Source organism: Molothrus ater, chromosome 7 (assembly GCF_012460135.2).
Source record: "Molothrus ater isolate BHLD 08-10-18 breed brown headed cowbird chromosome 7, BPBGC_Mater_1.1, whole genome shotgun sequence".
Lineage (NCBI taxonomy): Eukaryota > Metazoa > Chordata > Aves > Passeriformes > Icteridae > Molothrus > Molothrus ater.
In genome coordinates, this window is record NC_050484.2 from 4836385 (window position 1) to 4860383 (window position 23999).

Genomic DNA, 23999 nt, shown 5'->3' on the forward strand with positions numbered 1-23999 from the left:
AAACCACATTTTGCCACAGTGAGTAAATATCTGAACCATGTATAAGCAGTACAGCTCTGGGTGGATTGTACAAAGTTTAGTGGAATAAAGTTGGGCTGAAACCTGCAAAGTTTCAGGCTAACTGCTCTTTCCCCAAAGGCAATTCCACTGTAACTGCATGGACCTTTCTTTTGAGCCCCCCATTCTCACTCCTTCTGTTTGATGCTTTTGGGGATCCTGCAGGAACAGGATCCCAACTACAGAGCCACAATGGCCAGAGAGAGGTCTGGATGCCCAATGCCTTGTCAGCACTGACAATTGTACATTAGGCACTAAAAACCTCCATGTACCCTCCCCTTTGCCCTGCCACAGCTCAGAAGGCAGTGAAGAGGTATTTCCCAGCCCAAACTTCAACACCATGTACCACCTGCTCAACCTCACGCTCCTGTGGGCCTTTAATTCACACTGGGACACGGGGGCAACTGTGCTCCCCTCCCAGACGGCCTCTGGGCATGAAGAAAACATCCTCAGTGCTGGGGGCTTGGTGTGTGGCCACGTACTTTCTTCATCCTCCTCGTCGGTGCGGCTGAGCGTGTCCTGCGAGGCCTGCTGGGAGGGCTCGCTCTCCTGCTCCCACACCGTGCCCGTGCCCGTGTTGGAGCGGGACATGGTGGCCAGGCTCAGGCGGTAGGCAGACGTGGAGGTGCCCACTGTGCTGACAGATGTCTTCCCTTGGTAAGCTGCACAACAGGGGGAAAACCAAACCCAAGTCACTGGTGGCACTGGAGAGCAACAGCAAGCCAAGCGTTCCTGTCATATGGGGAACCTGGACTAATGGGGCAGGGGGACCTTCTCACCCTCTACAAGTTCCTGACAGGAGGGTGAGCCACAGGACAAGGGGAAATGTTCTGCAGGCTGCACCAGGAGATGCTCAGGCTGGACAGGAGGAATTTCTTCATGGAAAGGGTTGCTAAGCATTAGAATAGGCTGCACAGGGCGGTGGTGGAGTCACCACCCCTGGAGGTGTTCAGGAAATGACTGGACTTGGGACTTGGTGCCATGGTCTAGTTGACAAGGTGGTGATCAGGCAAAGGTTGAGCTTCATGGTCTCAGAGGTCTTTTCCAACCTTGATGATTCTGTGATACTGTGACAGGGGTGGCAGAGGTGATAAAACACTAAGCAGCTGCCTTGCTCACCTCACCTTTCCAAAATCTCTGTTTTACTTATGCAGCCTGATTTCCACAACCCTGTATTTTACAGATCAGCTTCAACATTTAGAAACAAGGCAAATTATTGCCAAGGAAAAAAAGACTGAAGCATTTCCTTTTCAATTTGCTTTCCTAAGAACAAAACACTTAAACCACTTGCCACGTATGAGCAGCAGCTGCCATCTTGTGGCAACAGGGGTGGCTGTCACTGGAGAAAAGTCTCCCCTTGTGCAGGAGAGAATTCTGAAGCACCACATCAGCTCAGGGATGCTGATCAGGATGTCACAGTAGAGGAAAATCAAAGAGACCAGGAGGAAGGAGGAGGAAGATCTGCTACTGCTAGACACAGCCAGAGCTTTCTGCACAAGCAGCTTTGGCTTTACAGTGGCATGGAGGGACTCACTGCACTGGGGCTGCACAAGCCAGCTGAGACTGGAATGACAACTCAGATTTGGTGCAAAAATAGGTGCATTTCACAACTAACCTGGACTTCTGTTGGCTGTTCAGTGGCAAGGCTGAGCATAAGCTCCAGGGGCAGGCTGGCAGGGTGTGTGTGGATTGCCCCATTCCCGTTTTAGGCAGAGGCCAGGTCTGCCTCACAACTCCCTGCAGGGGCAAGCAGCTGTTCCAGCCCGGGCTGCTGGCCCTGAGCTGTGCCTGCTTTCCTTACCAGACCCGCTGTGCACGGCCTCCTTGAGGATCTTGAGCTCGTTGTTGAACTCGGCGATGAGGGAGCTCTTGCAGAGCGGGCGCGGGATGAAGCGCCGCTCCAGCTGGTCCGAGATGTGCTGCCGGGCACTCAGCTCCTCGTGGTTCTCAGCTGGCTGGGCCAGCAGCTGCAAAAGTGGGATCAGTTAGCACTGCAGGGAGATGCTGCCCAGGGAATTGCGACTAGTCTCCAGGCTAGCATGAGCCTGCAGCCAGCAGGCTTTGTGGGCAAGAGGTTTTGACTCCATCTGTGAGGTTTCCACCTGTCTTTCAGAGGAAATCTTATATTTGACTGAACAGAGATCAAAACCTCTGTGGCACAGGGTACATGGAGGGCTCCCTTATGCTAAGCTCTCAATCCTATCATGAAAAACTTTCTTCCTCCACGACAATTAAGTCAGTTCGAGAGACTAGGCTAAATAAAGTAGAGTACCATGTGCTAGTCTACCTGGCAAGGAGCTGTGATTAACTCAAACCCCAGATGCCTTGTCACAGACATGTTTTATGAAAAATCCTTCCCTTAGGATTTTTTCCCCTGAGAAGATGAGAGGCCTCAGGAACAAAATGTAAACAATGATTATCTGCTGCTGTGGAATGCAGCAGGTGGATCTGTGATTGGTCTCATGTGGTTGTTTCTAATCAATGGCCAATCACAGTCCAGCTGTGTCTCTCTCTGGTCAGACACAGGATTTTGTTACCATTCTTCTTCTGCTTTCCTTGCTAGCCTTCTGATGAAATCCTTTCTTCTATTTTTTTGTATAGTTTTAATGTCATATATATCATAAAATAATAAATCAAGCCTTCTGAAACATGGAGTCAACATTCTCATCTCTTCCCTGGTCCTGGGACCCCTGTGAACATCTTCACAATGCCTTAGCCTAGCAGCTGCCTCTTCACCCACAAATGTCCTGTCAGAACCTTCATCCAAGAGATGGAAAGGGCAGTGGTCCTTCCTGGCTGTTAGCTGTATTGCCCAGCTCTGTGCAGAAGAGAGATTACTCGAAGATTTCTGCCAACACCCTCCCAGGTTCAGCACATCCACACTCCTTCCAAGGGCTCTGAATGCCTTCATTGTAGAATTAAGTCCACATGCACTTTCTCCCTCCAGAGGAACTAAGACTAGCTGTACTCCATGGATCAGAGTTCCTGGATGACTGGCATACTCTGTAGTTTTGGCTAGGAAAAAGCTCTGTGATTTCATTTCAAAGGGTTTTAGGCCTACTAACTTCTGAAAGGCCACTCACTCACTACATGGAGCTCTTCCAGCAGTGCTGTTCCTGTGTTCTCAGCTGGGGAATAAGGGCTAGCTTGCCTTCAGGGAGTGACACACCAGGAGCCAAAGCAACTGTTACCTTGCACTGGATGAAGGGCCGAAGGAGCACAAAGATAGGGATCCGTGTTCGCACGATAAAGTCGAGGAAATCCCACAGGGCCAGCCCTCCCACCTTGCGCAGCGCCATCTCTTTGACTTGCAGGCTCAGCCAGTACCACTGGCTGTCCAGTTGGCGTTCAAAGCAAACAAGGATCACCTTCAGGGCTACAGGGGAACACACACCAGCAAAGGGCAGTCAGAGATGTCACCAGTGTCCCTCACAAGCACTGGGGGCAGGACAGGGGGGCCACAGTGAGCACAAACCCACACGGGCACGTTTTGTCTGGACGTGCATGCCTGCACACCTCAAGAGTCACAAGTGGCTTCTCCATCACTCTCCAAACATGGCAGGGAAGGAGCAAGCAGCCTTCTAGTAGTAAAGGCCTCAGGATCAGGACTGGCTGTCCCATTCAAGAGAAAACTTTCTACTTCATACCTAAATTGCTCTGTATTTCCTTGCTCTGGTGTTCTCTCTCCCTTCCCTGCAAAATTATTTTGTCTTTTCAGAATCAGATATTTCAAAAGCAGCTTAGAGGAGGAAAACAGCCCTGGCTGATCAGACAACCTCAAAAACCTTGACCAAGCATATCCACACAAAGAGTGAGCACAATAATCTGCAGATGATTTATAGGGTGATGACAAGAACCTTTCTAGCAGGGCAGCTGCATGAGTCACGGCCACACTGCAATTTAAATACAAATATGGTCCAGTAAGCCAAGGGCAGTAATTCAGCAAGAGCATGGCATTACAAATGGGGATGAACAGCAATCAAGTTCAAAACAATGCTCTGCAATTAAGTGGGCAGTGACACTTGGCTCACAGGAGAAACAAGGAATCTCCCCCGTTCCATGCTCCCCTGGTCTGGTAAAAACAGCAAGGCCTGGGAATTGTTGGGGGGAAGTTGAGTACTCCATTTTTCTTAATGGGATGACCAAGACTTCTCAGCCATTACACAACATCACGTGGTTTGTTTGGGTGGGAGAGTAAATCAGTGGTGAACTGCCAGTTTTTAATCAGATTTACTCCATTCCCCAGATACAGGTTAACAAAGACCCAAGAATAAATCTTCAGGGCATTCAGATAAATGCCCTCACAAAATCAGAAGCAGAGAACTGTTTCTGAAGGGGTGCTTTAGACTAAACTGTCCCTGTCTAGGCCTGACTGGTCTCAGTGATGCTGCATCTCCAATTTAATTATTTTTTCTGTCCTTTCACCTGTGGGTCAGATGTGAGATAACACAGTAGTACCTTGCAGCACCCTACAGCAAGCAGAGGGCACAATAAGGACGGTGTGTGGGGCCAGCAGCCAGACAGGCTCCATCACCACCTCTCACCCGAGACAGCCAAGGGCCAGGGGGGCTGTGATGTTAGGGGCTGATGAGCAGCCTGACCTGCCTTTGTGGCTTCTGCTGTGCTCTGGCAGTATGAAAACTGAGCCAGTTCTACCTGTGCTGCTCCTCCTCCAGCTGCAGTGGAGGAGCAGATACTGCTCACGTTTCCATGTACTCCAGAGATAATCCCGACTCTAAAGAGGTCACTTACTCCTGCCTGAGATGGTTTTCTTTGGTGCTCTCTGCAGCCTCGAGCACTCTGTCCCTTCCCAGTGGTGAGCAGGAGCCCTCACTCACCCAGGTAGGCAGCCTGGCTGGTGGATTCTGCCAGCCCCTCCCGGCGCAGGTCCTTCCCCGCGTCCCCCGGCGTGGAGCAGTGGGCGGGGGAGCTCTCCAGCATGAAATTCTTGCTGCGGGAAGTGCTGATGATGCGAGGTGGCAGGAGGATATTGATCACAGTCTGGAGCAGCAGCAGGACCTCAGGCTGCTCCAGCCAGGGGCTGTCTGAGATGCATTGTGAGGGGAAAGAGAGAGAAAGGTCAGGCTACATCCCATCATAGACACTCAAAAGATCCAGACCCTGTTCAGCTCCAAAATGGGGCGCATCTCAAATGTCCCCTAAGCCAAAACTCCGTCCCCCACACCTTGTTATGCTGCTTCTCCTCCTGCAAGCAAAGGCAAAGTTTATTTTAGCACCAACACAAACACACACAAACACAGAGCTACACAGCACAAAGAAATGTCCCGTTCAGTGGTCTCATTTCCTTCTGGCATGCCCCTTTCCCTTTACTCTTTGCTTTCATTTAGGGATTTACCAGTGAAGACCCTCTAGAGGAGAAAGCAAGGAGCAGGACTTGTGCAAGACAAGTGGCATGGATTGGGCAAACTGTGATCCACGGGGGCACACAGTTTCTGTGACCTTTGCTCCCCTCTGTGACTTCTGCTAGAACAGATTTGTCTTGCCCTGCACTCCAGTTTCAAAAGCAGAGCACATCTGTGTAAGACCTGACACAAGAACCAAGGCACAGCTGAAATAAAGAGAAGAAATAATAACTAATCCCAATGGGGCTCTTTTCAGTCTCAGACCCAAAGGGCACTTAGCTGACATACTGCCAGTGACAGAAAACCAAATTAAAAAATAAAGATAAAAATAAAATACAGAGAGCAGGGAAAGTGCAAACATCAGTTGTCAGAAAAGGGGGACAAAAATTCTTTTTGTTAAATTAGTCAGACCTTTGCTTCCAGATCCTACTGTGAGCACAAATGGAATCAGTAGGTTTAAAAGCATTCCTTCCCTTCTTTCCTGATTGGTGAATGGGGAGACGACATGGCTTAGGGGAAAATCTTCTTTCAAAGCCTGTGCAGTAATAATAAAAAAGGATTAAACGATTTCATCACCAGATCACACACACAAGTCACTGCAGGGAGTGATGATCCCTGTTCACACAGCACCACACCAGACTGGATAACCTGATTGAATGAGATGCCCTCAGACCACTCAGTCAGGAGTAAAGGGAATTCACATGGAAACACAGGGATCACCTGCTCGTGCCATAGCCAAACATAAGAAGCCCACACTCCTAACTCCCAGTTCTCATTAACAGAATCAGATGTATCCCACAGGAGTCAGCTGAGTGTCAGTCCTGAGCTCTGCACTGCTGTGAGTGGTACCAGGATCTGACATAGGGAATAAAAAAGGAACAGAGGAAACTGCACAAATGACATTATCTAAATATTCTCCTGTCCAAACATGGAGGCTATTCACAAAACATATTTTCATTCTCCTCACTTTGTGCTGCCCTGTCATCCTCCCTAGACAAAGAATGAACTCCTGAAAAATAAACAAAATGCATGTTTACTTCTTGACACACAGTCAAGCTGAAATTGAAAGGTCTTTCACCTTCTTTTAGAGGAGGTAATTCAGATGGCTGTCTCTAAAACCTTTGCTCATTTACAACATCCCAGTTGCTACAGACTTAGCTGTGAAATGCAACTGAACCTTGCAACTCCTCACACTTGCAGACCTAGTCTGAGAAATTCCAGGAGATGTTTTCTGATGGGGTGTGAAGTACTTCTGCTTTGTATTCTGCTGGAATACAACTGGGAATTATTACTCATGTTTTTCTTGACATGTTCGGTTTTCACTACATTTAAGCCCAAAAATGACTGAACAGGGAAAAGAGCATAATAAATGTTCCCCATAATTAAAAAAAAACTATTAATTTGGTATCTATTTTGGGTTTTTTAGTAGCTAATACTTCACAGCAGGTGAAAGTAGCCTTTTGTTTTCATTTGTTTTGATTAAAGAACCATTACCTCAAAGCTGAAAGAAATCTGTTCTCCTTCTGTGTCAGTTTGTACCAAAAAGTCCTTTTGTACCTCATGCTCTGAAGGGACAGCTTTGTGTGTTGGTCCCTGTAAGCCTTCCTTCCCAAGCCACGCTGCTGCTCAGAAATACCTGCCTAAGTATTCAACTGGATGCACCAATGCATATTTTAAAATGCAAGTTGGAGCTAGATAAGGAAATTTGTCACTTCTTTGGTCACCGTTCAGACTAATTTCATGCCAGTGGAGAAGGAAAGGGACACTGAGGCAGAAAGACTCTGTAAAAAGTTATAGTGCTGCTATTAGAAAGGAATAGTGGTGAAATTCTCCAAAAAGCCTGGAACTTTTTTTTTTTAAATTCTGGCAACAAGGATACCATTGCGTCAGCAGCTGAAAAGCCAAGTTGCCCTGCTTTTTGTGCTGGCACACAGTGTGACCAGCTCAGCTAAGAGCAGAAGAGCACAAACTCCACTCTCAGTTACACACATGGTCCCACAGGAAGACAGGAAGGGTTGCATGGATGTGACCCAAGCCAGGGCCTGTCCTCCTGTGGTAGAAGTCTAACTCCTTAGATCCTGCAGAGAATCCTGACCTGCTTGTCAGAGCCTTACACAGCATCCATCAGCCAAACTCCCTGGACTTCAACGGCAGCGTTAAGCTGATGGATGCTTGCTGTGGTCTTGGCCCCAACAGATGAGTTCTGAGCTCAGTTCAAGCCTTCAGAAAGAAGGGAGAATTTACATGTCGCTTCTCGTTAATTTTTGATGCGCGTTCCACAGTTTTTGCCCAGCTTTTGCAGAAAGCAAACAGAGCACTGATGAGCTGGCGCCTCAACCAGAAGCTCTAGAGGCCTGGCTGTGGGCCAGGGCAGACACACCTGTATCTGCAATGCTACAAGCCGGACAACAGCTGTGCTGAAGGGCAGAGGTGGCGAGAGATAAGGGCTGAGATGAAGAAGGGGTAATCCGTCAGCCACACTGGAGGGTCCTACCACTCCCATCACCTGCAATACAAACAGAGCACATCACCACAGCTGGCTACTTACAGTTTCATCCATGCCATATCCTCCAACGTCAGTGAAATGGAGGTGCCTTTCATTGAGCACTGAGCTGGGGTGGATCTAGCAGAACCAGCCCCCCCAGTGGTCCTTGCAGGAGCTGGGGCCAGTGAGGGGACGGTGTTCTAGCAGGGAAAGGGAGGGGGAAAGAGGGAAACCAGCATGGATGGGAGGAGTGCACAGGGAACCCGGTACATTTGTAAATGTACCCAGTACCAGCCCTGAATGACCAGCACTGGACTGGTGGAACAGCTAGAGTTGGAGGATATGTCATTTGACAACTGTAACAAATAAAAATCTGTCATCAAAGCAAAAAGTCTGCATTGAAAGTGGACATCTTTTCCCTTCCCTTGCTTGAAAAATAATGTCCTAAGTCTGACCCAAGCCAGGTTTTGTACAATGTTCAGATTCCTCTCAAGCACAGCCTGTTTTGGGGAACTCTAAGCATGATTCCTCTCAGCTGACTGTCTGAAGCAGAGTCACCTGCATGTGGCCTGGTTGTCTGGAGCTCCTTGAATATTCACCACAGGGAAACAGCACTTTTGGGGGAGAGTTATTTGTACTGCTTGTGATGTGTCCCTCAGGAGCAATTAAATCACAGGCCTGCATATGCCTGTTTCTCACCACGACCAGACACATCTAGATGACAGGAACAGGGAGAAGGTACCTGGCCACACCTAAGCTCATGGGAGATGAAAGCATGCTTCTTTTCCAAATTCAGCCTGGGGAAAAAGGCAGTAACCAGTTTTTTTGCCAGAAAACCAAAGGACAATTTAGAAGGGAAAGAGTCAGAGCTCCTTCTTTACATGACTATGGATTATCATTGATATATTTCCCCACCTTCCTGGCTGATTGGTTTTTGGGCTTCGTGGTCTACACATGATACACACCATGCAGTCAGTGCTCCCACAGCTCCCAGTGCAATAAGGTAAAATACTTGTAGCAGTAAGTATGATGTGTTCCTGGTAGCTCTCCCTGGTGTTCCCAGCCAGCAGAACATAAGCACAATGACTGCACTTCAGCGCTGCAGAGCTTTCTGCTATTTTTAGAGCACTGGCTAATTCTTATTGTGGGCCCCTTGGAGAGCTTGCTGGGGTGATTCAATCTGCCATGCCTGCTTGACAAACTGCAAGGCCATTCCAAACTCCTGCCTGAGCTAGCTGTCTAGCAAACTCCCCATGTAACAGCTCTTAAGCAATCTGAGGGCCCAGGTTTGCATTATGGACTCTGACAGGTTGGAGCTTCCCTGCCCTTGCAGCAATGAGTGCTGAATTGACTTGAAGGACAGGAACCTGGCAAAACCTACATTGCATTTTAGCTAGTGATCAGTTTTTAAAGGCCCTCAGAGCACTGGTGAATCCTGAAATGTTTTTGGTAAGCTGCGAGATAAGTTTATAACATTTGTGCTCTAAGGAGAAAATGTTATAAAAGCCAATAACAGTGAAATTCTAGTGCAGCCTTTCCCCCTTAATTAATATTTTTGCACATGGAATGAAAGCCTGCTTGTTTGCCCAAGTGGCTGGAGCTACATGGATATCCAAGTGGGGGCTTGCCCCCAGTGTAACAGCTGCAGAAACACTGTGGTCTGACCAGGCAAACTCTGTCCATATCACTTGTCTGTTGCAACACTTTAGGTGTCACTGTCATATTTTCTGAAAAATCACTTCGCCAGGATTTCTTCTCCTGGGAAGTTGAGAAGCCTCAGAGAAAAATGTAAATAATAACCATCTGATTCGCTTCTCCTGTGTTTGGCTGCTTTGGAATGTGGTCTGGACATTGTTTACCAACAGGTGCATGTTTGATTGGTTTCATGTGAATTGTTTTTACTTAATGACCAATCACCATCAGCTGTGTCAGACTCTGAAGAGTCAGTCACGAGTTGTTCATTATCATTCTTGTTAAGCCTTCTGTCTGTATCCTTTCTCTTTCTTTAGTATAGTTTTAGTATAGTATCATATCATATCACATCATAATAAATCAGCCTTCTGAGGACATGGACTCAGATTCTCATCTCTCACCTCATCCTGGGGACCTCACAAACACCACACTTAGGGGCATAAACTTTCCTAAGAGAGGGATCTGAATATTGTACAGTGCAAACCTGTACTAGATCAAGCCAGGGACATTACAAATAGTGGAGTCAATTCACCTTGCAAACCCTTCTGACTACGCAGCACCCGCTGGCCACTGACAGAGCCACCAGGGCCCTCCCCACTGGGGACGGTAGGTATCCCCAGTGCCCCCCTCTCCCCACTCTACCAGGTGTGTGCAGTCTCCACCACCCCACTCTCCAACTTGCAGCCCTCAGCTCTCAGCTCAGTCTGGCAAAGGTGGATCTTCAAAGTGGTGCGTGGGAAGGGATGGAAAAGAAATCGCTCGACCGCTGCTGTCGGTCACGGTATCTCCCCATGCACCACTTCAAAAATGAACCTTCCTTTCTCTGGTGTCACCTGCAGAGTCCCCTCATGAGGGGTAAAGGGGACAGGCAAAATGACAGGAATGGGAATAAACTGTCATCTTCAGTCCAGAGAAACCAACAGCAGGGGGAAGGAAGGTTTAGCAAAGGTTCATGGGGTTGCCACTCGGCTACTCACCAGATTGACACAGACATTGATCAGAGACCTAAGGTGAGGCAGGAAGGATATGATAGGCTGCCTCTGAAGTGTCAAACAAACCCCTTCAATCAAACTGCTGGCAGGCTCCCACTCAACCTGGCGCCTGCAATACAACAGTAGGTGCCATTAGCCGCGGGCTCCTGCCCCCCACCAGACGCCCAGACACGGCGACCGACACACAGTGACAGACGTGTCACACAGCCACGATGGGTGTCCGGGAGCAGCACGGAGTGCCCGCAGGGAGAGCGCTGGTCCGGGAGGGCACAGAGGCACAGAGCAGAGACGAGAGACGCGGCACAGCGGCCTGGGGCTGCCCACACACATCCCTCCCCTCATGGCGGGAGCTGCTCTCACTCCCTGGTGCTTCCTTGTCACTGAGGAGGGAGGCCACACAGCGGTGTGCCTGTGTGGGGAAAGGCATAGAGCAGAGACCAGAGTCGCTGCACAGCGGGCTGGGGCTGCCCACACGCACCCTCCGTCACGGCAGGAGCGGGGCGGGAGCTGCAGCTCACTCCCTGATGCTTCCCTGCCACTGAGGGAGGCCACACAGCGGCCTCAGGTGTGCCTGTGTGGGGAAAGGCACAGAGCACAGCGCAGAGACGAGGGACTCGGCACAGCGGGCTGGGGCTGCCTTCACTCGGCCCTCCCCTCGCGGCAGGAGCTGCTCTCACTCCCTGGTGCTTCCCTGCCGCTGAAGAGGGAGGGCACACCGTGCTGTGCCTGTGGGGGGAAAGGTCTGCTGTGCCGACACCATGCACTCCATCTCGTGTGCCTTGTGGGTGTTCCCGCTGGCATGAACAAACCCCATCAGCCTGAGTGCCCTCAGTGGGAACCTCTGCAGCTCCTCAGTGTCACTCCCAAACACACTGCCCTAAATGTAAATTGGCCCAGGTGTATAATCTTCATCTCCACCTCCTGAAGCACCCAAGTCCTTCATTCCAGGATCCTTTCTTCCCGACACTTTGCTTTCTTCACCAAAACAAAATTTAGGGATTACTCCAGATGCTGAAAGGATTTCCCTTCCTAATCATAAGCATAGGTAACATCAAAGTGGTTCACCCCCTTCATCTCAGGGCCTGACTCTCTGCAGGCATTGTAGTTCACAAGCCAGCAGCTGACTGCATTTACTGGCACACAAAGACAAAAGGCTGGCACAGCTTGCTAGCTCAAGCCTTAAACAGTACCGAAGTTAAGCTCTTCAGGTAACTTCTCAGAGCCACATGGGGAATCAAGTGTTCGCTATGCAAGCTCTTCTCCAGACCAACATAAATCTCACCTTTGGGCATCCACTGTCACTAAATCCCCAGAGCAGAGGTTTGTTCTGGTTCTTACACACCCACTGCTCCAGCAGGCACTGGGTTTGGAGTGGGATGCCCACAGGAGGCAGTGTGTAAGATTCTGATCCCTGAGTACCCCAAGGGATGGCTCCTGGGCTCCTGCACCCAGACCCATCCCAAAGAGACTGCTTGACTCAGTGATGCTCAAATCTAGTAGCTGCATTTGGTCCAGTGGCTTTGCTGTCCTTTTGTGGACAAAAGAGTAATTTAAGCCAAGCATAGGTACAGCCATAGAGAGAGAGAATATGAAAGGAATTTTAATTTATGGATGTCCATTCAGCTTACATGAGGAAGAAAGATCTTCAGGAACAGAAAGCCCTATGTGACTTTGAAGCAGAAGAAAGTACGAGCAGGGAGAGAAGAAATGAATGAGAAACAGGCAAGACATGGCAAAGAATCAAACCAACAGGACAGAGAAACACCAAAATTTCTGCCTCTGAATTCTCTAGAAGGGTGGAGTTTTTTGAAGCAAGTTAGCCAAAGAAAAGGACAGTGATGCCAGAAAGAAGATATCATCTCCCTATTATTGTTCCTTCTTTAATTCCTACTGGGACATAATTCTGATGTTCTCTAACATGATTTGGCTTCTCAGCTGAGACTGCCAATGAAGTACCATTCAAGCAGTTGAGGACATGAGGGTGCCATGAGGGTGACCAAGACCAATGCCTCTTTTTACTCAGATCACTGGAAAATTCACAATTCTGAGTGATTTTATACCACCCAGACTGGATTTGTACCACTGCCTCCAATCAGGGATGCTCCACAGTCAATATTTCTTGAAATTTCCAGAGCCTGTACATTCCATAATGCCACTGTGTGATCTACCAGGCTTCCACTAGGCATGGACCTGAAGCAGCTGATGCAGATCTTTGCCTTTTACTAGGGAGCAATCAGAATCTACTGCATAGCTCCTGACTATTTTTGTCTTTACAGAGGACATAACAGTATTGCCATGCTAGAAATACTCTTACTACTGTCTAACTTTAAAAAACTCACAGCAGAAGTTAATTAAAAGGGCAATGAGATGGAAAAAAAATTTGAAGACTTCTTTTTGGGAAATAAAAATGACATTTCTGGAAGTTCTCTCTTTAGCTCTTAATAACCACACTGCTACCAGAAGACACAACAAAAACATCAACATAAACACACTTACAGAGATAAAAACACCTGTAATTTTCTGGTGTGTTGTAAAGACTCACTGCAACACAACAGCAGATGACGTACCCACACTTCAGGGCTTGCAACATCAGAAACGGACCCCAGAGGGTTTCCAGACCACCTGCTCACCTCAGAGTAGGCATCTTGTGAATTTTATTGAACATACGATCCAATCTCTTTAGGATGAGGATCAGGGCAGGTCTCACCGCCTCGGCTGTCCAGTCGGTGATGGGCAGCATCTCCATGATGTAGCGCCGGAGCCCGCGGCTCTCCATGGTCTGCGTGTCGTAAGGAGCCAGCTTCAGCAGGGAGTGGGCGATTTCTGCCAGCCTGAAACCACAGGGAATCGGGAGGAAAGTAAATACAACCTGCATTCCTGTGCCCACTCTTTGGCTTCTTTTCTGCCAAGGTCAGGATTCAATAGCAAGATGGTATTTCTCGTTGGGACTCAGATGTTCATCAGTTCTTATCTATGTTACAATCTTACCAGCCATGAGTTCTACAGCACTTCTCTCTAACAAAGTAAAAATGGAGCCCCATCACTTCCTCTACAAGGCCTTTTAAGGATAACCTGTCCAATTAAGAACTGACACCTAAATTATTTTTACTTTTAACCCAATAACCAACCACCCATGCCTGCAATGCTGATTTTTTTTTATCCAGTTACACAATACTTCCCAAACCCAGAAAGAAGAAGGTGAGAGAGGAAGAAGAAGGACCAACCACTCTAAAACCTTCATCTTGCTTTATATATATTACTATATTCTAAAACCTTAAACTCTTACATTTTCCACCATGTGCTATTACAAACTTCTATTTAAACTCCACACCCACAATCCCAGTTCTATAATTCAATTTTGGAAGCCTTCTCCACGGCCTCAGGTCAAATGCAGTGTTCTTTTGGGGGTCAGTGTCTGTCAGCACAGAAAGTGCTGACAAAATTCTCAGCATCCAGGATTCCAACATTTCTACACACGTGCTAATGAACTAGCATATAAATATTCATGATCCTAGTGAAAAAAAAATGGTGCAAAAGTCAAACGTGCTGCTATTTATACTCTTAAATCTGATACCACAGTTCTGGTCTGTTAAGACTGTTTTGCTGGAATCACTGTTTATATTTATGAGCATATGAATGGTCTAAATATTACATTGACATTAAATGCACCAAGGGAACATCAGGAATCACAGATTTGGGTGGCTAAAACCAGAGTACCTGTGCTGGCAGTAAGACGACAAAATTGAAAATACCTGTGAAATATAGACCTGACACCACCTGTTTGTCAGCTAATGAGTGATTTGGTTTTGTTCTGTGCTTGTTTTCAGCATTACCACTTTAGGAGATATCACCGTGCCATTTTCAGGTGTCAAGTTTTAAAAATAAAGCGTCCACAGGTTTACACAACATGTCCTTTGTAGGATTGCTCCCTGCAGTTTTTATTTGTTTCTCCTAACACCTCTACAGATTGTGTTGCTGTTGCTTTTTCCACTATCCCAGATGGCCTTGCCAATGGCATTTTTTTGTAAAATATCATGGCAGCATTTGACTTACACTTGCAGTTTGACAAAAATCGACTGAAATACTTGGATATTTGTGGTAAGCAAAGACCAAAAATAAACCATGAAACATCAACAGACTTTGTATTGGATGATTACAGTACAATCCTATCCATATTGTGGGGGCTTTTTCTGAAATGCATCCAACTAATGGAACATATTTCTATTCTCTTTATAATCTGCCTAGTAATATCAAGGGCAACAAGTTCCTCAGATTAACCAAAACTGGTAGAAAATTGGTGTTTTATCCAGTATTTCTTTATTATTCCTTTTTTTAAACTGCTTTGTCCTACTATGAAGTAGGTCTGCTTTCTTAAGTGCTGTGAAATTTAAATTATCATATAATTAAGCTTCTTGCCAGCAATACAGTATCAGTTCCATGCAATGATATATAAAAACTTCCTTATGCATTATAAAATATGAGATCCATTTCATCCAACTTGAAACATCAATCTCAATTAATCTGCCAGCTCCTTCCTAGCAGAAATAAGCAACCTGGGGAATTTTTATCTTCCTGAAATACTGGGATAAACAGTTGGATGCACATCTTCCTTTCCACTGGGTGAAAAAAGATCTTTATGACTTTTGCAGACTAAATATTTTATTTTTTAAATGATTAAAATTGGGTAAATTCTGTCTGAAGTGGCTAGCATATTATCCTGTTTTCTGAAGCCTCTGAAATGGCACCTGTCAGCCTCCCAAGACCATGAGTGAGTGTCCCATCACATCCTGTTCAATCTGCTCTCCATGAAGAACGGTGTTTGTCCTACAGTGGTTAAATCCTGTCAGTCATGTCACTGATACTTATGAATTTATGTAAAGATTGAAATATGTTGCTTTTATTTAGAGATAACTGTGATTAAGCATTTTAGGTCACAACCCTGACAAAGCAGCTATTTCCAGCACTTTCCAGGAGACTTAAAGGAATCAGAGAACAACTCATTATCTGCTGTAAATCAATGTCAGCTTTACTGCTGTAACCTCTGACCATGAGAGTCAGAGGTTTTCTCTCTTGAAAAGAGAAAAGTATTTGCCAGCTGCTAGTGTAAATGAAAAAGTGACAAAACAATCAGATCTATTGCCCCTTGTCCCAGTTATTGCTTCCCAGTAGCAATTTATGTTATTTTGTGTTTACCATGAACAGCAAACTCAGAGAATCAGGCCCAAAGTGCTAGGAGGCCCTACCCCCAACATCTTCCAGGTCAGCACCATGTGAAACCATTTGCAGTGAGCATCCAACCCCTGAGCTGGACTCAGTGCAGCACTTCAGGAAAAGACTTGTGCATCTGCTGCATCACATGCTGAGGTGCTGGGCCTGTAAATGCCCTCTGTCCCATCCTCCCCTGCATTTCAGGCACTTAGAAAGTGGCTGTTGTGCTTTTCTTGCTTGTGAGCTGCTGGCTCCAATGCGCAGTGCCACTGGAGAGGATAAATGTTGTATTCAACCAGGTGGGCAGCTTCCCCAGCCCTTGCCCTGCAGAGACAGACTTATCTTGTCCTGATACATCAGAGGGAGCTGTTTCAAATGAGGGTCAGAATGAGACCAGAGGAAAGCTCCAGAAACTTTCTTTATACACAAGCAGCATCAGTACAATCTGAGGAACATCCACAACAGCTTCTGCGTGTTTCAGACAAAAACATGCAACTACACAACAAAAAAGCGATTCCATCTGTTACTATGAAAAAGAAAGAGCTAAAAGAAAGGAATCCCCCTGAGATGAACAAGTAAAAGCAGAATGCCTGTGGAATACCTCATGTGGGACTTCACATCCAGCAGCTCCAGAGAAGTCACCCGGGGCTCACCAGCCAGATTCTGCAAAATCTTCAGCCTCGGACCGCAGTGCTTGTAGAACTCTGTGCAGATATTCAGCAACGACTCCCGGGGTCTCCTGAACTCCTCCCTGGCAATTCTTTCATCCAGCTCCTCTCGGGGAAGACCCTGGCCCTCCTCCATTAAGTGAAGGTTCTCCCTGGAGGATACAAAGTAAGACACAGTAGAGACTGTTATATGCTGTGGATCATCAGGGATAGATTACAACAACCTCTCCATCTTCTTTTTGTAACAGATGCTTTCCTCTGCAATTGAAAGAAAGGTAGTTGCATCTGCAATTGAAAAACAAAAAAAAAGGGAAGTTATAATCTTCCAAGTCTTGCTAAAAATGTAAGTATTTTCTGTATCAACTATCTTTTGATACCTTCCCTGACAAAAGGCTGTCTGTCACAGCAACCGTGTGTGGGAACATTTCATCACACATCAGGGGAGACTGGGATAAAATTTTACTGTACCTGATAAAGTGTAGTTTGGCTCCCTGTTCTGGGTACCTGGGAAAACAGAAACAGTGAGGTTGCAAACAGCTACTTAGTAGTGCCTAAATTTGCCTTTCTAGAAGAAAGGGACACTGTTCCAGCCCAGGGGTTTATGCACCATGGTCAGGATGGTATCTTGTGCCACTGGAACAATGCCTACGCATAGTTACTGACCACACTCAATTGCCTTTATCTCCCAACTTTCATCAAAAAAACATATTCCTAGAGTTATTTGCCTTATTCTGAAAGGAAAAATTCAGGTTTAAAAACCATAGCTCTCTTCAAGTGATTTCTCTTACTGATTTTCACCCCAGTGGTCAATCTCTTTCACAAAACTAGAGCTCACCAAATGAAAAGAATACCTCAGAGTGGGTTTTTTTGTTTTATTTATAATTTTCTCTTGTTACTTCTTTTTGAGAAAGCATTAATAGACCCTGCACCACTTGGCTACCATGTCCAAGACTTAAACAGCAATCATTCTAACATTGTGAGACTCCTGTTGTTGCTAGCAGATGTCTGTTGCAATGAAAACAGAACAGAAGAAATAAGGAAACCTGGAGCAGTGCAAAAATATTTTGGATCAGAGGCTGAATGTCTGATAATGAGAAAAATTTGGAAATTTAAGTCAAGATGCCTGAGTCTCACTGCACTGGCAATGTCTACATTGTCTGTCAGCAGATACATATTAACTGCTCTCCACAATCAGCAGACAGAAAATAAAATACTATTTTCCATTACACCTTATTCTCCTTAGAGTGAGCAATCTTGCAAATGAAGTAAATGGCATATGCCCACTTCAGACTTCAGCATGTCTGGTTTATCTGCTGGTTTGTCATGTGTGGAGTTTATCTGCTTCTCAGATCAGGGACTGAAAGTCAAAGCCATGTTTTAACCATGACTGAATAGATTTTAAAGAACAACAGACTCGTGCCAGGAGTTACCAACCAAGATGCATACACATTTATAAACTGACATAATAGCCCTTGGATGATCCATGCAGAAATTGATTTTTAAATCTCTTGAATTAAAAAAAAAGACAGATAATTACTTGGAAAACCCCAGAAAAACAGCTACCCCAGCTTTTGCTAGGCTACAATTCCCTTCCAGGGCAGCACAAACATTCAGATTTTTAGCAAACTAATACATAGTCTGGCCAGAAGAAAGCAAGGATGCCGCTGCAAAAAAAACTTCACAATCTCAAATGCTTGTGGGTGGATTAGGCCCTTCCTCTATGGCCAAGTAAATTGTCAGTGGCCTTGTTTATTTTGCAGCAGCCTAACTGGAATGGCCACTATGGCCAAAGATCAAAATTACAGTTCACTGGTGCCATGTCCCTCTTTGTTTCCTTCTTCTGTTACAAAGTTCTTTGGTGCTTTGTTTTGTTGGGGTTTTTTAAGAAGGACAAGAATATTTCCAGGCATTCTTTCCACTTCTCTCAAGCTGTCAGTTACCCTTCCTGTGCTATCTGTAACTGCAAAAAAACCCCAGACCAATGTGGAGCAAAGACATCACAGGGAATGTACAAGAAAATGGGAAAGGGAGCAAAATAAAACTAGAGGAGGTGCCAGTGTCTGTCTGAGAGCCTCAGCTGATAGGCAGTTTGAGTTTGTACAGGTGTTCAGCCCCTTAGAACAAGGCCAGAAGGAGCTGACCCTTCTGCTGGCCAAGCATGCTCTGCCCACTGGTCACTTTGACACTGGACTCAGGAGGAAGCAAAGCAGAGAATGAGAGAGCTTCAGCAATATACTTCCAGAGGGCCGAAAGGGGAATGAATCATTTAGGATGTGTGTCCTCCATTTTGATACTCTGGTCTTCTGTGGATTTAAACTAGAAATCCTAGTCTTTTGGTTATCATCAGAAAGGCAGTCCTGGGGAATGTACTCTTTGGATGTGACTCTTTTCTCCCACAGTACAGTACCCAGAGCACTCCTTCAAGCTGTCTGAGGCCAAGCACTCTGAGCAAACCCAATGAACAAAACAAACAACTGTTTCAGAAAATGAAAAAAGAAAGAAAAGCCTTACCTGGTGTTCACACCTGCTGACAGGGTGTGGTTTGCTGTTGTGGTCCCTTTATGGCCTTGGTCACATCGGCTCATCTGTGGGGCTGTCATAGGCCTGGCAGAGAGGAGGTGAACAGCACACTACACATTAAATCTAACAAGCCCACAGAAATTCTCCTTTTGCTCTGAGAACTTGCACTACTTTTACCAAGCCTGAAAAACTCAAGCTCAGCTGCGTGTTGTGGCCTCCTGGGCACTCCCTGTCCCTGCACAGACAAGAAAATGCAGGCTCAGCCCCTTGGCCCACGTGTGTTACCTGGTGAGAACTTCTACACTGTACAGGAGGGCCTGCAAAGAGGTGGCAAGGGCACCCATGGAAGCAATCTCCTCACGAGCTGCTGTCCCTGTGTCCACCTGAGACGTCTGGCGCTTCAGCTTCTGCAAGTAACAGGGAACCAGGGCTTCCAGGACCATCAGCATCTGGAGGCTGGGAAAATAACAATTCTTGGTCGGTTTTGTCTTGTCATTCCTGAGCTCACATTAGGTAGAGGCTTAGGTTTCTGTCTGAAGACCCTGGATCTGTAACTAGGCAAGGATTTCATTGCTTCTCACTAGAAGTCATGAACCAAAGAAACAATTGGATTAGGAACTTCAGGGGGAAACTGGATGATGCATGAAACAATAATAATGATAATAATGATAATAATAACAACAACACTACTACTACTACTACTACTACAACTACTACTACTACTAATAATAAAAACCTCCTGGACTTTCAGGTATCTTCCAAATATATCATCCATTTCCTAACAAGCATTTTCCCTTCCAAAGACTCTTTTCTTCCCCGATTCCCTCTTGCAAACTAACAGATGTACTTTGGAGCTGGTGTTACGCCTAGGAAGGGGTAACAGGCAGAGGCTTGGCCTCAGAGAAGCCCCACACTTGGAATTCTTTATCCTCTGCCTCCATTTGCCAGCCTTGCTTTCACATACCATACGCAGCTTTTATGGCTTTTCTGAGTGTGCACAAATCAAGACAACAGATTTTCACCTTCTGAATGACTCAGGAGCATAAGCCACCACTGTCACACACAGCTTGATGGCTTCACTGATGGAGAAGGTCAGGTCTTCATTCCCATAGCAGAAGTCTGAGGGAGTAAAGCAATATGAGAGGACTATCACACAATCACACTAAGTATGAAAGGAGCTAACACATTTCCTTTTCCCCTTCTCCTCTTGCTTGCTTTTCAGTTAACAATGCCAAATAGGCTTTTGGACAGATAAAAATCTGTCTCTGTAAAAGAAACAAATGCTGCACTCCTACTTGAACCTACTGCCCAGGAACTCAGGAGGTGAAACAGCTCTGAGCAGGTCACCTGCTGCTGCAAAATACCTACAGAGTCCTGTTTCAAACATCACCCCTCAAAAGCTAAGTCTTAAGCTCATATATGGCAAGGACACATGTCAAATTAATGATAATTTTTATGCTCCCTGTGCTTTTTTTCTTAGATGTTCCAACCACACAAAAAGTGATGCTGCTGCACCACTGATGGCAGGAGACAGTTTTATATCTCAAAAATCAAGTCCCTTTTATACTCATAGCCAGATAGGTGCCAGCACAGAAGTGACTCTGTTTTGCTAGTGATTTCAGAAAAAGGTTTCAAAAGCACTTAAGTCATATACTACAAATATCGCTTTGGTCATAGTTAGTTCTGGGCATTAAGAAACCAGAAAGAATAATATTTGTACAAGAAAAACATTTTTAATAGAACAATAGTCCTGTTTGCAGAAGTGCCTTTGGGCAGGAGCCCACATCAAAGTTGAGGTCCTAAAACATGTAAATAATAATTCTGATCTTCATATGGAAGATACCAGACACACAACATACCCATCTAAAGTCTCATCATCAACTCATACTTGAGAATTTTCAGAGATGTTTTTAATTTTTCTCCACAGAAACCTCCAAGATTTTATACAAATGTTTGGTACAATCCACAATGAGGAAGAAATATCTTCTGTTTCTGTATGACTTTATATTAAAGCTTTCTATATAATATAATCCCACTTTATTACAAAGCTTTAACTCTGAGGCCAGACAGGCTTCACAGTGCATCAAGATAACCAGTATTTAAGAGAAGTGCAAATTTGGAAAACAAGTTGAAGATCCTTATAAAAATCACAAAGCATCCAAATTCTTAAATGCAGCATTGCATGGATTACATCAAAAGACAGAATGTCCTGGATACACCATAGAGCCATATATATATTCTGCTTTATGATAAATCAACAGCCTCCCCAGGAGCTCAGCACTGCTGGATGTCTGAATTATATCCATCATCATTCACTAGTCAGTCTGCCATGGGAGAGGATGCTTTTGTTTCCTGTCCATGTGGAGCAGAGCACAGGATGACACTGATCCTGACAGCATAATGCAGTTTATCAGGCACCTTCATTCTTCACTCACACATGTTAAAATTCAAAATGCCAGAGCCTAGTCTCAGACTAGAGGCTTTAAGCAAGAAAAGTAGCTTTGCAATAAAATTAATTAATAATTCCCCTCCTGCAGAAAATATCAAAAGGATGATGGTGATAAAGCCAATCTTAAAAGCCCCATGAGGCATAGGAGACAGATAGGACATTCCTAAAGAAGAGAAGGGCTCTGAAGAAATCATGCTGCATCAAATGTCTGTTGACTCAATAAACAATAAACCAGAATTACCAAATACAGGATGCTTTACTATTACCTAATGACTTGAGAGGCTTTTCTGCTTTCACCAGCTCTAAGATGTCCAAAATGTCTGGAGTCTCTCCCTCCAAAGACTGCAGCAGGTCAAACAGGCACTGAGCTGACACTCCTTTGCTGGTTCCATTGTTTGTAGCATCCTATTCCAACAAGAGACATTCATGTCATCCAGGAATGCTTATCTGGAGGTGTGGACAACCTTTGTTTTTGACAAAGGGTCTACATGGAGTTCAAGAACTCATTGCTTTCAACCAGTGAGCCTTGCCTGACTCAACAGACTGATGCTACAGTGGGAGCAGGATCTGAAAACTGCACACAGATCTTTACTGCCATGTGAAGGACAAAGATAGGTGTGCTGATTTCAAATTAAGATCCCATTAACATGCCTAAAATGTTAGAACATCATTAATGAATATTTCAAAACATGACTAATCTAGTCTTAGACTTCACAAGTACTAAAACTTGGTATTAAGCCTCTAATTCCTATTGCTGCATTCTAAGAATGGATTTGCATTTAAAGAGTTATAAACCATTATGACTCCTAAAGACTTATAAGCCATTATAACTCTTTAAATAGCCATGTGTAAGTCCTTTTATAATATATTTATACACAGAAATTTAAAGTGAGACCACATTTACTGGCCTGGACACCAGCAGTCTGCCATCTCAGTGCCCTGCTCCATCAAGTGACGCACAGAAGCATTCAGAAATAAATCTGGACCTGGTTCTGTGCAGCACTGAGAGCTCTTTGCCTGTGACCTCTGATGGGGGCTGGCTGCACTCACAGGTCTCCCCCCCAAGATAGGAGGATGGCTCTGACTCACAGGGAACTCCAGGAGAGGAGCCACGCTGGCAAAGAGCTGCAGGATGAAGGGCTTGCGGTGCAGGACGTAGAACTGGCGGCACGCGAACTCGATGGCCTGGCGCAGCTGCGGGTTGCTCTCGTAGTCAGAGTACACCTGGGCACATGGAAAAAGACATGGAGGCTCTGCTCCAACTCTCCACCTCCTGAGCCCAGATTCAATCAATTAGAGCACTGGCAGTCCTGATAGGTTTGTCTAACACACTGTTAAGGACCACTCCTCCCTGGCAATGCATTTCATGGTGTCTTGGGTTACAAGATGTGGCTGGGGCTGTGTGTTCTATCACCATCTGTCAGAGGTGGGGCAGGTCTCTTCTGTTCATTGGGCAGTTTTCTTTATCCCTTCCACAACCCATCCTCCCTCCAGGAGATCTCTTCTTCTTCATGAACTCAGTGGTTCATGGCCACTGAGTGTCCCTGCATGGCTGATCAAATTCCATCATCCCACTGGAGGATGCTCCACCCAGGGGAGGAGCCAAGCATTCCTGCCTGGATACAATCTGACCCTGGGAACACCACAGCAGCCTTTGCCCACTGCATTCCCAGAGGAGCAGCTTTCTTATCCCCTGCATTCCCAGAGGAGCAGCTTTCTTCTCCCCTGCATTCCCAGAGGAGCAGCTTTCTTCTCCCCTGCACTCCCAGAGGGACACCAGGCCCATCTCCAGCACCCCTGGAGCTTCAGAGGAAAACTCCCCCCTTGTGCAGGATCCCTGCTCCAGCAGAACCACAGCTGGCACTGCAGGAGGGCTGAGCCACCATGGAATGGGACTGTGCCACCACCCTGACACACAGCGGGTCAGCTCCTGTTCTGACTCTGGCAGTGGTGTTTTGTATTACTGCATTGTTTATGGTTGTTTTTTTTTCCTTCCCTAATAAAGAACTGTTATTCCTACTCCCATATCTTTTTCTGAGAGCCCCTTTTCTTTGGAATTGCTTTTTTACCTCCTAGGAGTGGTATTGTAATAATTCAGTAGTTGACAATAATTGAGGGTGAGGATAGGGAAGAATTACAAACTAATTTCTCTCAATATGAAGCAATAATGAAGGGAGAATGCTTTGCAGGACTGAATGGTTACTGTTGAGAACTTCAAATTATGGTTTTTGGCTATTTTATTTCAAAATGTCTTGTTTCTCATTAATAAACTCATGCACTGCTTAATTGGATCCAATTCATACTTACCTAATCATGTAAGGCAGGATATCAGACTTTCCAGCTACTACAGAGCTTGTTTAGATAGCTAAAGTAATCACTGGGTCTAATTATTGTTCTCTGTTAACCATGTGAAAATGAACATGTATAGGGATTCTTCTTTTTCTGTATCTGCATTATAATACTAAATCTCTACTTAGATATGCCTTTGAGCTCTAGAGAAATAATCCTTTCTATCTTTAAAAGAACTATTTTTTATATTTTATTTTCAGTTGCTGATTTTTTTTC

General features: G+C 45.6%; 1 protein-coding gene across 11 annotated transcripts in view; it reads right to left on the reverse strand.

The window, feature by feature from the left end:
- Positions 1-23999, reverse strand: part of UNC80 (unc-80 homolog, NALCN channel complex subunit) — a 126324-nt gene that overhangs the window by 16380 nt on the left and 85945 nt on the right. For all 11 annotated transcript variants that reach the window (XM_054515404.1, XM_054515399.1, XM_054515403.1 and 8 more), the window contains 15 exons: positions 22524-22658; positions 21701-21839; positions 20008-20104; positions 19271-19441; positions 18977-19069; positions 16934-16969; positions 16399-16617; positions 13220-13420; positions 10575-10698; positions 7801-7926; positions 5832-5955; positions 4896-5102; positions 3249-3433; positions 1859-2024; positions 540-719 (listed from right to left, as the gene is read on the reverse strand). In XM_054515404.1, coding sequence (XP_054371379.1) covers positions 540-719; positions 1859-2024; positions 3249-3433; positions 4896-5102; positions 5832-5955; positions 7801-7926; positions 10575-10698; positions 13220-13420; positions 16399-16617; positions 16934-16969; positions 18977-19069; positions 19271-19441; positions 20008-20104; positions 21701-21839; positions 22524-22658 — 2203 coding nt within the window. The remainder of the gene's footprint in view (positions 1-539; positions 720-1858; positions 2025-3248; positions 3434-4895; positions 5103-5831; positions 5956-7800; positions 7927-10574; positions 10699-13219; positions 13421-16398; positions 16618-16933; positions 16970-18976; positions 19070-19270; positions 19442-20007; positions 20105-21700; positions 21840-22523; positions 22659-23999) is intronic.